At 37.1% G+C, this 17,171-nt stretch overlaps 1 protein-coding gene across 1 annotated transcript in view; it reads left to right on the top strand.

Annotated features, from left to right (window-relative positions):
• The window catches only part of LOC136831497 (5-hydroxytryptamine receptor-like), a 239,806-nt gene that overhangs the window by 198,752 nt on the left and 23,883 nt on the right, over positions 1 to 17,171 (top strand). The window contains 1 exon segment of the mRNA XM_067092018.1: positions 7,492 to 7,601. Within this exon segment, the coding sequence (XP_066948119.1) occupies positions 7,492 to 7,601 (110 nt within the window).

Genomic DNA, 17,171 nt, shown 5'->3' with positions numbered 1-17,171 from the left:
ATATTATATTACATAATATTTATAAGTATGTGCGTACATATGTACATACATACATACATACATACATACATATATATATATATATATATATATATATATATATATATATATATATATATATATATATATATATATATATATATATATATATATATATATATATATATATATATATATATATATATATATATATATATATATATATACACAAACACACTCACATTTCTCTACTTCCAATAGAGTTACTGAAAGACAAATACGCGTTAAGGAAAGTGAAAGCTCTTGGAACGTGGTTTAAGATTAATTCGACTATCTCCCATCTCTCTCTCTCTCTCTCTCTCTCTCTCTCTCTCTCTCTCTCTCTCTCTTCTCAATTCCACCCTCATCGGAAATCGAACTCAATTCTTTCCTCTGGGGAAACCAAATGGGCGCCGCCCACGATATTGGCATCGTCACTTGACAAGTCTTCGACGGCTAACCGTAGGTTTTTCCGACACGGTCGGGCACACAACTGTGACACTGTCCGTCGCGCGGGGTGTCGGAGACAAAGAAGCCGCAAAAATTAAAGCCTACGTCAGACACGGAGGGGATGTATGGGTCGAAGGGGCGAGGGTGGTAAGAATAGAATACAATATAGAATTTAATCCAAAGGCTATGCGCTGGGACCTATGAGGTTATTCAGCGCTGAGACGGAAATTGACAGTACAAGGTTTGAAAGGTGTAACAGGAGGAAAACTTCGCAGTTGCAGTATGAAACAATTGTTAGGAGAGGGTGGAAAGTAAGAGGAGGGTTGGGGGGGAGAGTAAGGGTGCTTATCCGTCACTATATCTGACGTTCATCATAGTTTGAGCGTTGAGTATTTGTAAAAAGAAAATAACAAATATGTTACATTGGACCACCTCATTAGCCAAAACGAAAATCTTCAGTGTCTTCAAAGTTTTCAAAGCCTTGGGCTCTTGATATGTATGAGGGTCATGAAGAACATTCGATCGGTTCTATACTAAGAGCAACTGTGTCCAAACTGTTCACATTTCATTGTTTAAAAATTCATCAATTCCACCTTAATTTCCATATATTTTTTCGCTAATTCCACTGCAACCTTTTTTAGCCATCTCACTTGTTGAAAAAATATCGAAAAGGGCGTTTCCTTTCTAAAGGTAATAGTTTTTTATCAGTTATAAGGGAGAGACTCCAGTGGTTCCACAGGAGGTATTAACCCCTTTTGGGGATGCAGTTGCTGGCCCCATGCCCTTCTTCATTATGCCTGAGACACAATGAAGTCACACACGCACAATGGCTTGTTCAGGAAATGGGCCCATTTATGTGACTGATATCCATACTCCTGCAGGTTAGGCAAGGCTAGTAACCACATGACCTATGGAACCAAGGATATTTCACTGGCTCTTTAAAAGATACCTTAAACGAAAAATCAAATGTGATATAGACTGATTTACTGCTGGAAGGAACAGGAGTAATGATTCTGCTTGAATCTTGGAAAACTATAAAATAAAATTAAAATTTTGGGTGAATAGTAAAATATGAACTAAACCAGGTATTGACTATAGCAGTTCTATAATCTTTTTGACAGATTCACTGACCGCAGGCGTCGAAAACTGAACATACGAAAAAATTTAAAGCAAAGATATAAGGCATATAAACACGCAACGTGAGAAAACCACTAAAACAATACGTCCTTTACCGATCTCAACCAACCCTTTAAAGCCTTCTGATCAATGAAATCTTGAAGCGACACCACTATGGTTCTGGCAAAGGTAGTAACTCCAACAGTTTCTCCTTCAAAGATGAATTTGTAAATCATGTTTGTCCCTAATATCGCTATTTTTTGTATTAAGGTCACGGCCAGCCCAAAGAATATTAACCTCGTTTTAATCTGAAAGGGTTTTTTTTAGATGATATTATACCAAATAATATGAAGTCGCTCCCTTATAGTTCAAACGTTACAGTAAAAGTTAAAGTTGTGTATAGACAGACAGGCAGACGTGAGGTCCCCGCATCATGAAAAGATAATAATGACGGTCTGCCTGATCGCCAAATCTGACAAAGCCCTTCCAGCGTGAAGGAGGAGCTGAGACGACAAGGTATGTGTGACAAATACGCCGAGGGGCACACACAAAGGCGACCTCCCATCACGTAAGTCTGAAATCCCTTCAACACCGTAAAAGAAACTGCTAAAATTAAGTGAGTGTGAAAGACACACCAACGTTCAAACAAGACGGGCTACCCACTTCATTCAATATTTGACTATTTAGTTCTAGGTTCTGACACCATTCATCTCCGTTGGTTAGGGCAGTGTCTAGAGGCGTACACCAGATCTCTTAACCTCTTCAACACTTTATCACACCTGAAAGCTAACTTTGATAATAGCCTATCTAATAATCAAAATTTGTAACGCTTTCTTTACTCTGAAACCGATGATATCTACCTTTGTATGCAAATCTTCCACCGTGTAGAAGGTTGCTGTAACAATATAAATGTAACAAATATATACTCACTATGCATGATCATCTACCTTCATACCAAGTTTGAACGGCATTCTTGCAAACGTCTGAACGAGTTGCGATGACAACGCAGCTGTAACTCAACTCATAAAGGAAAGCTTTGCCGGCAGGGTACTAAAACAACCCATTTTACAACCCATCCCAACACTAATATTCTGGCCAATAATTAATTGCAAAATTAAAGAGGTGATGCAATCATATGCATTTCTTGTAGGTGAAATGCGATGTTCAATTATCACAATATCCATTCAGAAATCCCATTCCCAACCCTTATCCAGTAAAAAAAATTCAAAAAAAAAAAGATCGCGTAATCACTCAATCTTTAATGATTACCCAACTCCGCACCCCTAAAATTAAATGTAATAAACATCAGATTAAAAAAGAACCTACTCTTATCACAAAAGAAATCCTTTGATTGACAAAAAAATATATATAAAATCACAAGGAAAAATGGAAAAGGAATCAATCAGATGAAATCCCGTGATCCAACCTGTTAACCCACAAGATAAACTAAAAAATAAAAAGAAAAAGAAAAATCCATCCCTCTTCCAAAAGAATTAGACTGACGCTATCTTCTGGCCCAAATAATAAATCTGGAAAAAAACTGACAGAGAAAAATTACAAAAACTAAATTGGAAAGAAATCAGACATGTGCTATCAAATCCTTTGACCAAATCGTTCTGAAAAAGAAACAAGTAAAAAATACGACGAAGTTTTTAGGCGCTATCGAGTTTTCTGTACAGCAGCTACAGCGTATAATCAAGGTGGTCTCGATATAATCCTGTATGAACCGCGGCCCATGAAACTTTAACCACGGGCCACGGGCCGGTGGTGGCCTATCCTATATCGTTGCCAGAAGTACGATTATGGCTAACTTTAACCTTAAATAAAATACATACCAATGAGGCTAGAGGGCTGCAGTTTTTGTATGTTTGATGAGTGAAGTGTGGATGATCAACATACCAATTTGCAGCCCTCTAGCCTTGTTAGTTTTTAAGATCTGAGGGCGGACAGAAAAAGTACGGACAGAAAAAAGTGTGGACGGACAGACAAAGCCGGCACAGGTTTTCTTTTACAGAAAACTACAAAAAAAAACAAGAAAATGAAAAAAAAAAAAACTTGCGCTATCTCATGGCCCAACCTTGTCACTCCAAATAAGAAATCTGGAGAAAAAAACTGCCGTGAAAAAAAAAAAAAAATTACAAAACCAAAACGGGAAAAAACTCAGACATGCGCCATCAAATGCTCCAACCAACACCCCCTAAAAAGGGAAAAAAATTGAGAAAAGGGCAAGAAAAAGATAAAAATATAAAAAAAAACCTGTGCTTGTGCTACAGCTGATCACGACCCGCGCCCGCGATTCGATTCTTAATGGCCATCGACTGGTGGTGACAAGCCCGGTCCAATGAGGTCATTTCTATGCAAATAAAAGCCCGAGACAATGGCCATTACTACGCCTAATGCGTTAGCACCAGCAGCACCAGAAGCAGCAGCAGGGTTCACGGTGCTTCCCGCTTCATCAGCTGCTCCACCGCCGCTGCATCGCCGCTTCCCCCTCCCCCTTTTTTTTTTAGTCGCTGGGTCATTAGGTGGCTTTTATGCCAATTTCCCCTGACGGGAGGCGAGGAGGGGGAAAATTTCTGGCTTTCAAAATGGGGAAGATGATGTTATCGCCAGTTTCCTCTTGGCAATTCAACCTTTTCTATTTTGAATATCATTTCGCCTGATTGGTTATTATTATTATTATTATTATTATTATTATTATTATTATTATTATTATTATTATTATTTATTCTCATTGTTCTCGAATTCACAATGCGAATAACTTCCGTTTTCTCTAAATTCTCTCTTGCTATTCCAAATCCTTTAAATTGAATTGAATTGAATTGAATATAGAATCTAAGCCAAAAGCCATGCGCTGGAACCTAAGAGGTCATTCAGCGCTGAAACAGAAATTGACAGTAAAAAGTTTGAAAAGGTGTAACAGGAGGAAAACCTCGCAGTTGCACTGTGAATCAATTGTCAGGAGAGGGTGGGAAGTGAGACGGAAGAAAGAGAATATGAAAGGAGGTACAGTAAAAGAAACTAAAGGGTTGCAGCTACGGGCCAAGGCACGCTGCAAAGAACCTTAAGTAGTGCCTACAGTGCACCCCATGAGGCACTATCCCCCTACGGAATCCAATTCCTTTAATACCATGAAATTTCATCATTTAAGAAGAGACTGATATGAATACTTTCCCTCTCCTTATTTTGACTTTATTCTCGATTTCAAAACAGGAATGTTTTCGCAGTTTACAAAATTCCCAAGAAGAATTTTGCTTTTGAAATTCTCTCAAGAATTTTGCCTTGAAATTTTCATAACATGCAACCGTCTCGACTTACTCAAGATGGAAAGATTTTCAGATCTATAATTCTCTTTCAAGATGGATTGATTTCCGGCTGCGCAGGAATTTTTATCGGAATCTTTAATATACTTCAGGCTTCTCTATAATTAAATCCGTTTTCCTTTTAACTTTTTCCAAAGCTATTCACATCTTTAAAGTTTACTATTTAAACTCATTTCATTTGAGGGAAGGCGAGGGGAAAATTATATATATATATATATATATATATATATATATATAATATATATATATATATATATATATATATATATATATATATATATATATATATATATATATACTGTATATGTATATACATATATACATAAACACATATGTATATCTGTATAATTTCTCGACCTCAGATGATGAATGATTGTCTACAAGGAGACTGCCTTCCTGCCAAATGATGTTTTCAATCACCCCCTCCCCCCGCCCGCCTTTATTTAAAATTCCATTCATACCTATTAACATTACCATTGAAACCAATTTCGCCTGACGGAAAAATGAAGAGCTTCTTTATGTAATAATTTTGGCATCTACTTCACAATGGGAATAATTTTGCTGACAGAGAATTTTATCTTATGACCTTGATTATGTTTGTTTCGTTTTAGTTTTCTGTAAAGAAAACTATTGTGCCGGCTTTGTCTGTCCGTCCGCTCTCAGATCTTAAAAATTACTGAGGCTAGAGAACTGCAAAATGGTATGTTGATCATCCAACCTCCAACCATCAAACATACCAAATTGCAGCCCCCTAATCTCAGTATTTTTTTTTTTTTTTTAGGTTAAAGTCAGCCACAATCCTGCATCTGGCAACGATATAGGACAGGCCACCACCGGGCCTCGGCTCATACAGCATTATACCAAAACCACCGAAAGATAGGTCTATTTTCGGTGGCCTTGACTGTACGTTGTACAGAAAACTCGATTGCGTCGAAGAAACTTCGTCGCAATTTTTACTTGTTTACTTTTTATATCAATTACCTTCATGCATTCAAATTCCACTTGTTACACAGATTTCGCCTAATGTTGCGTGAGAAGAAAATTTTTAAATAAATTTCTTTTTTTAATGCTCGATTTCAAAATGGAAATGACTAGAGAACTTGTAAACTAAAGTTTACAATGAATCTTCAATTTCTCTTCGATTGAAATTCCTTGACTTATTTACTGTTTATTTTTTAGATAATTCCTCGTAGGCCTTCAGATTTCACCCCTTAGCCTTACGGAGTAACAAAAAAAATAGATTCTTTATTTCTATATTTCAAAATCTAGAAACTTTGCTAACTGAAGGAAGTTTACACTGAAACGTCCAGTTCCCTCCACCAATTATTTTTTCATTTAGTAAAATCTCTCGTATTTCCTTCACACATTTAAGTGTCAAAATGTAAGCTGATCATTTTCTTTGTTACTATTAAACAAATAAACTGTCTTGAATACCAATAATAATTCCATTACCTGTATAAAAAATTTAATGGAAATTTTTCTGGATATATTTTGCTCCTCAAGAAATCGAATTCACTTAAATTTCATTTACTTGTTCATTCATTTTCCAATATAAATTTCTCTGTTCTTGTTTCAACCTTGGAAATGAACTATTTCCATAATGTAATGGGGGATTAATTTTAGAATATATTCCCTTTACATAACATTGGGAGATTTCCAATAACACCTTTCTCCACGCCAATAAGGTAGCTTTCAATTAAGGTTTAAAATTCTCAGAAAGCTTTTTGAACTTTCTATCTATCCTGCACCTCCCTGAAGACTCATTCTTTTCCATTAGGCTTTTTGTACATTCCCTTTATTCATTCTTTTCCATTAGGCTTTTTGTACATTCCCTTTATTCATACCCAATCTTTATATTTCGAACAACGGATATCTGTTTGCTCCCACTTCATAGCATCTATATTTCTATATAATAGTTCATTGTTACAATATATACATAAACATACACACATATATACATATATATATATATAATATATATACCCGTAATTACTTTAAATGTTGTATGATTTTAATATTTTCTTCAACTTGAAATGGCTCACTCTATATATATATATATATATATATATATATATATATATATATATATATATATATATATATATATATATATATATATATATATATATATATATATATATATATATATACATATAATATATATATATATATACAGTATATAATACATATAATGTATATAATATATATGAAACAATTTCAAGTTAATAAAATACTAAAACATTGCAAAATTACAAGTAACGGCTGGCAATATTTCCCTCACAATAATACATGAAAATAGTAGCATTTCATATGTGGATGTAGTTACAGTAGTACTGAAGCTGCTGCCAGTACACAGACAGTAAAATTGCTTTCTGGTTAGAATAATACTAGGAGTTGTCAACTGGACACCAACAAACAACAAATAGCAGGACAGGGAAGTCAATAGTGTGGACAGCATTTGAAATTCCCGACTGAAATAATAATGTGACTTTTATCTAGCACACTGTAACAAAAAAAAATCGCAACACTTGCTAATCTTCTGCCTTCAAACGTTTAATTCAATCTTTCTCTTTTACCTCCACAGATCAGTAAAGAATGGCTCCTGGGCCCAGAACTCTGTGACATGTGGACATCCAGCGATGTCCTCTGCTGTACAGCGTCGATATTGCACCTGGTGGCAATAGCTTTAGACAGGTAAGTTCATTAATCACTGTCTCATAACCTTCTTGAGGAAACACAAAGGTCGAGTGACCTTTTACTTAGTGAATGACAGATTTTCAAGTATTAACCAGCGTCACAGTGCCTCCGATTATTCTCAAACTTGCTGAAAAGGTTGATTGAATGAGTAATGGAAATTTCGATATATAACCAAGTAACTGGGGCGCTTTCAGCCCTTCAGAGCTTAAGGGAGGGAAAAGAGGGAGTTGGAGTGGTTGGACAGTATGATGGAAGAAAAGGAAAAGGGAACGAAGGTAAAGTAAAAGGCTACAAAGTGGGTGTTGCTAGGGGTCGAAGGGCCGTTGCAAACGACCTTCAGTAACGCCTACAGTGCAACACGTGAGGTGCACTGATGGCAAAACCCCTTCTATCAAAAGAAAAAAGAAAAAAGTTAAGTATACCTTAATTTAACTCCACTGAGCTGGCCGGAGCTCTCGAACTCGGGTCTAGCAGATTAGACTTATTTTACGAGCAACTCTACCAACTGATTCCTAGCAACGGGACCTACACTTATTGGGAATCAACCAAATTATAACGAGAAATGAATTTCTATCACCGGAAATAAATTCCTCTAATTCCTCATTGGCCGCCGTTACTTCAGATCGGTTGAAGAGAGTGCTCACAACTCTAACGATAACACAAATGAAATCTTTTGAAACTGGATTTCCAGACCGTTTGAAGATCAGAATAAACATGAAACGTTCAGATTTTGAAGACACGTCATAATAACGATAACACAAATGAAATCTTTTGAATGGTTTTCAGATGTATGAAGATTAGATTGCTTGAAACATTCGCATTCTAGTAAACAGGTGAAGATGACACATAATTTCATCATCTTTCTAAATGGACATTTATATTTACTCGGAAACTCAGGGCCATTTGTGTAACAATCTTCCACAATAATTGTGCCTAATCTGTGAGAAGAAAAAATCCAGATTACGGCGTTGGGGTAAAATTCAATGCACATATAAAAAAAGAGTAATTAACCGACTGAAAGCTATATTATAAGGTGTCAAAATGTTCAATAATCAATCAGGGGAAATCAAGCTCAAAACTGACGACTGCAATAGTAGTGAGGCTGTGAGATAACTCAAGGTTTAAAAACATTGGCAATCGAAATGGCATTGTCGAAAGAGGTGATACTGTCAGCCTACGGATTTCCACAAAAGAGAAAGCCACAGAGAAAGTTCGCTGTTTTTAAACTGGAAGAGGTGAAATTATAACGAGCCTATTATGCGCTTACTTCTGGCAAGACTGAAAACAACTTTTGAGAATTTATAAACCCCACAAAACTAGCGGGTATTTAATATAATTCCTTTTCGAAATTATAATATGCAGAATGGTTAACCTTTAACGATGCTGCGTAACTTTCGACTGACGGGTTCAGACACTGTCAGTAATTCAATACGTAAATAAATATGAAAATATGAGTGCCTTCATAACTTTCTCGGCCTTCCCCGCTGAATATTATTCGACGATAAAAACTTAGCTTTCTGTTAAAGTGAGAAAATATAAAAGCTCGTACTTTGGTTTCTGGCTATTTCCAGTTCTTCCGAATAACCAGAAACAGAAATATGTCAAAATTAACATACCTCTTCACACCTGACCGACGGAGAAAAGAAATGCTAAGTTTGGAATATCGTTTGAGTATAAATTTAATATGTAGGGGAAAACGTGGTCTTTTGATGGCTGACAAAATTATGGTGACAAAAATGCTTCAGCTAACTGTCGTTAATGAACAATTCCTTGAACATTACACAAGGCCTGTTGAGTTTTGTCACCCACTCAAATTGCATAGAAAATATTTATAAAATTCTTAGAAAAGGATTTAGTTAAATGATGCAAGAGAGACTCATTCTACGCTCCTGTAATCTAAAGGATAAAGAGACACTTCCTAGAACTTCCTTCGTAAAGGCTTAAATCAGGGTCACATACTTCAAACTAATAAAGGCCAGATATATATTTATAATATTCAAGTCATAAAGCTTACAAAGATTACAAAGGGACGGTTCAAACTCCAATTTACTCGGTTATCAAAGGTATGGAAAAGCAATATCAACTCGCCACATGTGAAACCACTTGTTTGTTTCAATATTCAATTGATTTAATACTGCAAACTGGTGTCATCATATCAAGGGTCATCCAAGAATAACATACGCAATTTGCTAACATAATTCTCTTTATGCCAAGGGGAAATTAACCGTGACAGAGTTCCTCAACTTGCATCCAAATTATTCTGACAAATTCCCCATTTAACCAAACCTCTTTCTCTGAATTTTATATATAACATTTTCATTCCCATTCTGAGAGGATGATAAAACTCAAAGGACCTTGTGTGATTGATGTTCACGGAATTGGTCATTAACGTCATGTATCAGGTGTGTGTGTGTGTGTGTGTATGTATGTATATATATATATATATATATATATATATATATATATATATATATATATATATATATATATATAATTTATATATATATATATCTAAATATATATATACACATATATAAATATCTATATATATGTGTATGTGTGCGTGTTTATGTATATATGAGTATAATTATTTAGAATCTACTGGTAACTTTTTTTTACCACATACGTATTCAATTGTAATAACTTCTCGATTTATTCACATTTTGCATCCGCTTGTCACAATGAAGCCCAAAATCCAAATGAAGAAATTCTGACGCCCGCGCGAGATTCGACCCCGCATCTGGAGTATCAGAACGAGGTAACGGCACCAATCAGACTTCCAAGAATGTTATAAGTCTATTTCCGCTTGTATTTGTCGAATTCAGATACATTCACTAGAACTGGAATAGACCCATCTTCATTATCATCGCCAAGTGTTTAATCTTGATGTTTATACATACGTGGAACTAAGAGGATGAAAATGATAATACTAATAATAGAAGAAGAAGAAGAAGAAGAAGAAGAAGAAGAAGAAGAAGAAGAAGAAGAAGAGGAGGAGGAGGAGGAGGAGGAGGAGGCAAAAAAGCAACACAGAGAAAAAATAAACAGATTATCTTAAAAGTAAAAGTTGCAAAAACGCTTTTCAAAACTATGCAAGGAATCCCCCAAGATCAGAAGACAACCCTGAGAACTAAACCACGCAAGGTAACCCCCAAGACCAGAAGACAACTTTGGGAGCTAAGATTCCGTTGATTGCAGAATGCGAAAGCAAATTACCCGCTTCACTGAAGTTGCATCATCCCAAGGGCCGGGTCAAAGAGCCACTGGAGACGGACTGGAGTTGGCAACGATATAATGGGATGCTTCCGCCTAAACAAGGGGTGACCCCGCCCAGTATACCAGTAACAAATTCTGGGCTTGATCTCAGAGGCTATGAATACGTACTGGGTTCATGCTGGCACCTAATACGACATGTTAACAGAACGACTTTTGGATGTACAAGAGGTATTGTTTAGTAAAAGACTGGCGGTGTAGAAAGGAGAAACGTTCAGAGATCATAGATGTAAGTTTTCTGAAAAGTACTTCTAAAAAGTTCCGATTTCTACTTGTGTTTTAATGAGAGAGAGAGAGAGAGAGAGAGAGAGAGAGAGAGGGCGGGTGGCTGGACGTTAAATGACATGGCATTTGTCGTGAAAACTGAGGAAAAACCATAATGCAATATATATATATATATATATATATATATATATATATATAGAGAGAGAGAGAGAGAGAGAGAGAGAGAGAGAGAGAGAGAGAGAGAGAGAGAGAGAGATTTTTTAAACAAGTTGGTATTCTAATTCCCAAAAGTTAGTTTTGCGCATAAAAACCTTACGACTTGGATTGCATGGGAAAACCGCAAGCACATCTCAGCATATACTCATTAAACAGATTCGAAACATATCGTTTACTCCTCAATATGAATTATTATAATTAATAGCAATATATACATAATAATCTTTCCTATAACATGAACAATATAGTACAGCGGAAAGGGGGTTTTGCTAAATGAGAGTAATTTCAATTATTTTTCACGAAGGGAAAAAAGTCGTTCTGACTTTTCTTCAACAGTTCTCCTTGACAGTAAAAGCTTGTAATCGCTTCAAACGCTTACCTTCTTTACCATAGTCTCAACACTCTCCATATTACCCTTCCGTTGATCCAAAAATAAATTTTTATGTCAAATATAACAAATGGTTTGGATGAGCGTTAAGTATATCTTAGTTTAACCAAACTGAGCTGATAACAAATGATGGGACCTTTGGATTAGGGAAGAGGTAGGAGAGTCGAACGCTGGGCCAACAGCGTGCTAGGAGAAATTTAAGGATGAATGATATAAAAGTTGATTAATTCTTAATTCAATATAAAAGTTAATTTATTCTTTTTAATTCAAAGCTTTTAAAATGGAAGCCAAGTGTGTGTTGGAGTGGACGAGAGTGTGACTGGTTTAGTATAAAAAGTGTCTGGAACAACGATGCTTCATATCTCCAGTGCTGTTTAATATCCTTATGGATGAAGAGGTACGAGAAGTCTGGAACTGGAATTTAAAATTTTTGCCAAAAGCCAAGCGCTGGGATCTACGAAGGTCATTCAGCGCTCCGAGCGAAACTGAGAGTAAAGAAGGTTTCAAAGGTGTAACAGCAAAACCTTGCAGTTGCACCATAAAACAATTGTTAGGAGAGGGTGGAAAGTAGGAAGGGAGAAAGATAATATGAACAGAGTTACAGCAAAAGAAATGAAAGAGGTTGCAGCTAGGGGCCGAAGGGACGCTGCAAAGAAACTTGAGTAGTACGAGAAGTATGATAAAGATCATATGGATGAATTTTTGGGCAAATTTGTGGTAATGCACAGATACTGCAGAGCTGACCTTTTTTTTATGGTCGTGAAGCGTGTATGTGGCCTCGGCAGAATTGAAAAGGTGATACATGAAAAGATAATTAGTATCAGAGGTGTTAGGAGGGGAAAGTGCTGGGGAGATGCTAAACAAGAGATATTATGGAAGAGGTACTGGGAGGTAAGGTCTTAATATCCCAGAGGCAAGAGTGAGTGCAGGACAGAAGTTACAGCGCTCTGTGTGGAAGGGGGCTCAACGCACACTGGTGAGACCTTTCGTAGGTGTATAAAAGCAGCCTGTAATGAGGATATTTTCTTCAAAGAGGATTAATCCACGATTCAGCACGTAAAGTATGAATGTGGAACCACCCCGTTAGAAGAATAATATGCCAGTATGCCAAAATGCAATGAACTCCCCATTAGGAGAAAACCTTAATTTTAAACAATATGCCAGTAAGACAAAATGCAATGAACTCCCCATTAGGAGAAAACTTTAATGTTGAACAATATGAATATGCCAATGACCTCCCATTAGGGGAAAACAAAACAATCCAATATGCCAATATCCAATGACTTCCCCATTAGGAGAAAACCTTAATGTTGAACTAATATGCCAGTATGACAAAATCCAATGACCTCCCCATTGGGAAAAAACGCTGAACAACATGCCAGTTGAACAATGATCCCCATTAGTAATGTTGAACTATATGCCAATGCCAAAGTGCAACGACCTCCCCATTAGGACAAAACCTTAACTGTTGAACAATATGCCAGTATGACAAAATCCAATGACCTCCCCATTAGGAGAGAACCTTAATGTTGAACAATATGCCAGTATGCCAAAATGCAATGACCTCCCCATTAGGAGAGAACCTTATTGTTGAACAATATGCCAGTATGCCAAAATGCAATCAACTCCAAACTTTTCGCTCTCTTAACATCCACTGGTTAAACTTCCACTGAAAAGTTTAAATCCGAAGTATGGAATGACGGGAAGAAAATCTTACTTTAAGCTGGGATTCACACCTAATTTAAGGGAAATAATGGTCCAGCTATTTATCAAGTTGTATTACCATGCACAGAGAAGTTTCTTCAGCTCATACGTTCATTATCTCTGCCTAATTAATATAAATTTCACTTGAACTGAAACAGACCCACCCTCGCTCTGCTGACGTGATGTTTTTAACTCTGTAACTGATGAAGTTGTAAATTCTGAAGAACTTAATTTAAACTGCCACAAAATGCACAATAATCGAACAACGAAAATATGTTGATGTTTTTACATGAATCGTCATTTAAAATTCCTGTTCTTTCATCCCTTACTTTTGTTTTTTAGTAACCTCAAAAATAAACAAAATAAAAATGATGCTCCCAAGAATGTACCCTAGTAGGACCTTCTCCGCTGGCCTACTTTAAAAAGAAAAAAATACTCCTAAATATGTCACCTCTACTTCCTTTCAAGAGAGAGAGAGAGAGAGAGAGAGAGAGAGAGAGAGAGAGAGAGAGAGAGAGAGAGAGAGAGAGAGAGAGAGAGAGAGAGACTCCAGCCTTCCCTCTCTCCACTCATGCACCCCACTCATCCCCCCACCCAACTACACTGCCAAAATTACCCTTTGAGGCAGGTGCAAATGAGCTGTTTGCGGGAAAGGGGAGGTGGTGGCCGAGAGGGGAAAGGTTGAGGAGAGGGAGAGGTTAAGAGAAAGGTGTGAGGTGGAGGTGGAGGTGGAGGTGGAGGAGGAGGAAGAGGAAGACCTTCTCCAAAAAGTGGATCGCCTTACCAATTTGTGTGAGTTGAGTTTTATCGCCGGAGGGCCTCTTGGCGATCTCCTTTCTCGGGTCTCCCAAGATGTGTGGAAGAGATGAAACTGCTTTTGTTATAGGTCTCTTTCTTCTTATCATACCTTGTTGGGGAGGGGAAGGGCGTTGAGGAAGGGGGTTGAGGAGGAGGTAGGAGAGATATGGGGGAAAGGGGAGAGAGGGAGAAGAAAAACAGAAGACGGGAGACAAGAGGGATAAAGAAAAAACAAAGAGAAGGAGGTAGAAAGACAGAGCACGGCCCAGTCATTGTTTATCCTGAACAGGTTTCGTAAATTATTTCCGGGATCGCCTTTAAATACTACACCTCTTTCGAGACAATGAAAGTGACACTTCATTTTTCCTCACACAACGAAGAAAAATGATTTCCCTTTAACACCAGACTAAAATGGAATAACGATTAATATCGAGGCGCAATATTCAGGATCGAGTTCAAACTGCAAAGGAAAAGAAATGGAGAGAAACACATAAACATCTCCTCCATCACTTGATTTAGAAGATTAATATGTTGACCACTATCGCTACCTCCATACTGCACATACTGTGTCCACTGGCTTTGATAAAGCTTTCATTTTTTTAAAGATTTTATTGGGTTAATATCCAGAAAGGTTCTTTGATTCCTTTTTATCCAGTTCAGGCGTGACCTGGGTCTCTATTCTATCCTTACCATTAAACAGGTGAGCTTCAGAACAAACCGTATCGAAAATTTACAGTCGGGTTTCAAACCAACAAAAGAAAACACATGCCAAAGGCCATACAAACGTCAAGAAGTATCTTCTCGCAACGCCGAAGGAATAATTTATCATGTATTCATATGAATGTCAGTCAAGTGTTCGAGTCAACCGCTCCAAACGTTACAAAAAGAGGTCTGGAAGCTTTTGTCCCAAGACATGTCAGTAGTAAAATATTCTGAGGTGTTCGCCGGGTGGTGCTTTACTTCTAATATTAAGGACTTTTCTCGATGGCAACAATGATTCACTTCTCTGAGGTTACGTTAAATAAAGCTGTCACCATTCGAGCAAAAACACAAGATTTTGAAAAAAAAAAAAAAAAATTCGCCTTAGATTGATAGAGCAATAATCTTACGGATGCAGATTGCAAAAATAATATTTCATCTGAGCATTAATACTGATTAAAGAATTATATTGGCACATTAAACGTGTACACTAGCAATACATCCAGGGGAAGCAGTAAACGCCAGTGGCTACGCAAGTCAAGAACGACCAAGAAGTTTTAAGACATAAAGAGAAGTTCAGAAAAACTGTGGAGGATTCAGACGACCTAGAATGACAGGGAGAGGACCAGGAACATGGTAATTACTGTGGGCAGAAAAAATCTAAATATGCGGGTATTTGCTATACATCGAAGTCCTAGCAACCACATCACAGAAAGTGATAATGTATTAGTTTTGGAGAAATGTGGATGGAAATAAAGTTGAATATTTTAAAAATTCGTGTCATAAACACACAACCCACACACACTATATATATATGTGTGTATATATGTATATATATATATATATATATATATATATATATATATATATATATATATATATATATATATATATATATATATAGAGACATTATATACATATCCACATACATATATACGTATACATATACTGTATATAGACATAAAAAATATATGTGCTGTGTACACACAAATAATGGTAAAAGAGAATGTTTACATGTAAATGTGCAATGATTTATGATAAAGCTGAAAGCGTAGATGTTCCGAGTAGTCTCTGAGGCAAGGCAAAAGAGCTGGATAGATAGATACATCGAAATCTTACAACGAACAAAAATAAAGGGTGAGAACATCGCATTTTGTTACAGTCAGAGAGAGAGAGAGAGAGAGAGAGAGAGAGAGAAGGTATTCTTACCAATGGTTACCCCAGTGAGAGTGAGGATTACATTGCCGAGGTCATCCCCTTTGCAATTACATGATGGTATCCATCTTGACGTAGTACCTTCCCATAACGCCTGTTCTCTCTCTCTCTCTCTCTCTCTCTCTCTCTCTCTCTCTCTCTCTCTTTCTCTCTCTCTCTATTTCGTTTGCAATTACATGATGGTATACATTTCCACGGAGTACTTTCCGCTAATGCCTGTTCTCTCTCTCTCTCTCTCTCTCTCTCTCTCTCTCTCTCTCTCTCTCTCTCTCTCTCTCTCTCTCATTTGCAATTACATGATGGTATACATTTCTACGGAGGACTTTCCGCTAACGTCTGTTCTCTCTCTCTCTCTCTCTCTCTCTCTCTCTCTCTCTCTCTCTCTCTCTCTCTTTCCAAGCTGCGACCCTAAAGATAGTTCATTTACGGTCTAGGTCAACAGAGGCACGCTCGATTTTTAGGGAAGGAACCCATTTCATTCCCTCTTCTTCTTATTCGGTGACCGAACGCTGATCACTCAGTCTGCGAATTGATTGCGCTATCACTTGCACTCAGAGAGTGAAAGATAGAGTGAGTTTGGTATATAAAGATTTCATACGAAAGAAACTTGATTGCTGGATATCCTGTTTCACAAGAACGGCTATTTTAAACGACATAAACAGGGAATGACAAAGAAAACCAAAATTACATTTCGAGATGATCCAAGAAGACAGAAGAATATAAAATTTAGTCCAAAGGCCAAGAGCAGGGATCTATGGGGTCACTCAGCGCTGCAACGGAAATTGACAGTAAAAAGGTTTGAAAGGCGTAACAGCAGGAAAACCTCGCAATTGCACCATGTAACAACTGTTAGGATGGAAGACAGACAAAATGAACGGAGGTACAGTAAAAGAAATGAAAGAGGATGTACCTAAGGGCCGAAGGGACGCGGCAGAGAACCATAATTAATGCCTACAGTGCACCGCATGAAGTGCACTAACGGCTCTAAACCCCACGCCCCGCCCCCCGCCCCCCGGAGAGAAAGATGAGGAAACGAAAATTTCCTATCA

The sequence above is a fragment of the Macrobrachium rosenbergii genome, chromosome 48 (genome assembly GCF_040412425.1).
Source record: "Macrobrachium rosenbergii isolate ZJJX-2024 chromosome 48, ASM4041242v1, whole genome shotgun sequence".
Taxonomy (NCBI): Eukaryota; Metazoa; Arthropoda; class Malacostraca; order Decapoda; family Palaemonidae; genus Macrobrachium; species Macrobrachium rosenbergii.
Note: the sequence above shows the minus strand (reverse complement) of the source record. Positions and strands in the feature narration are given on the sequence as shown.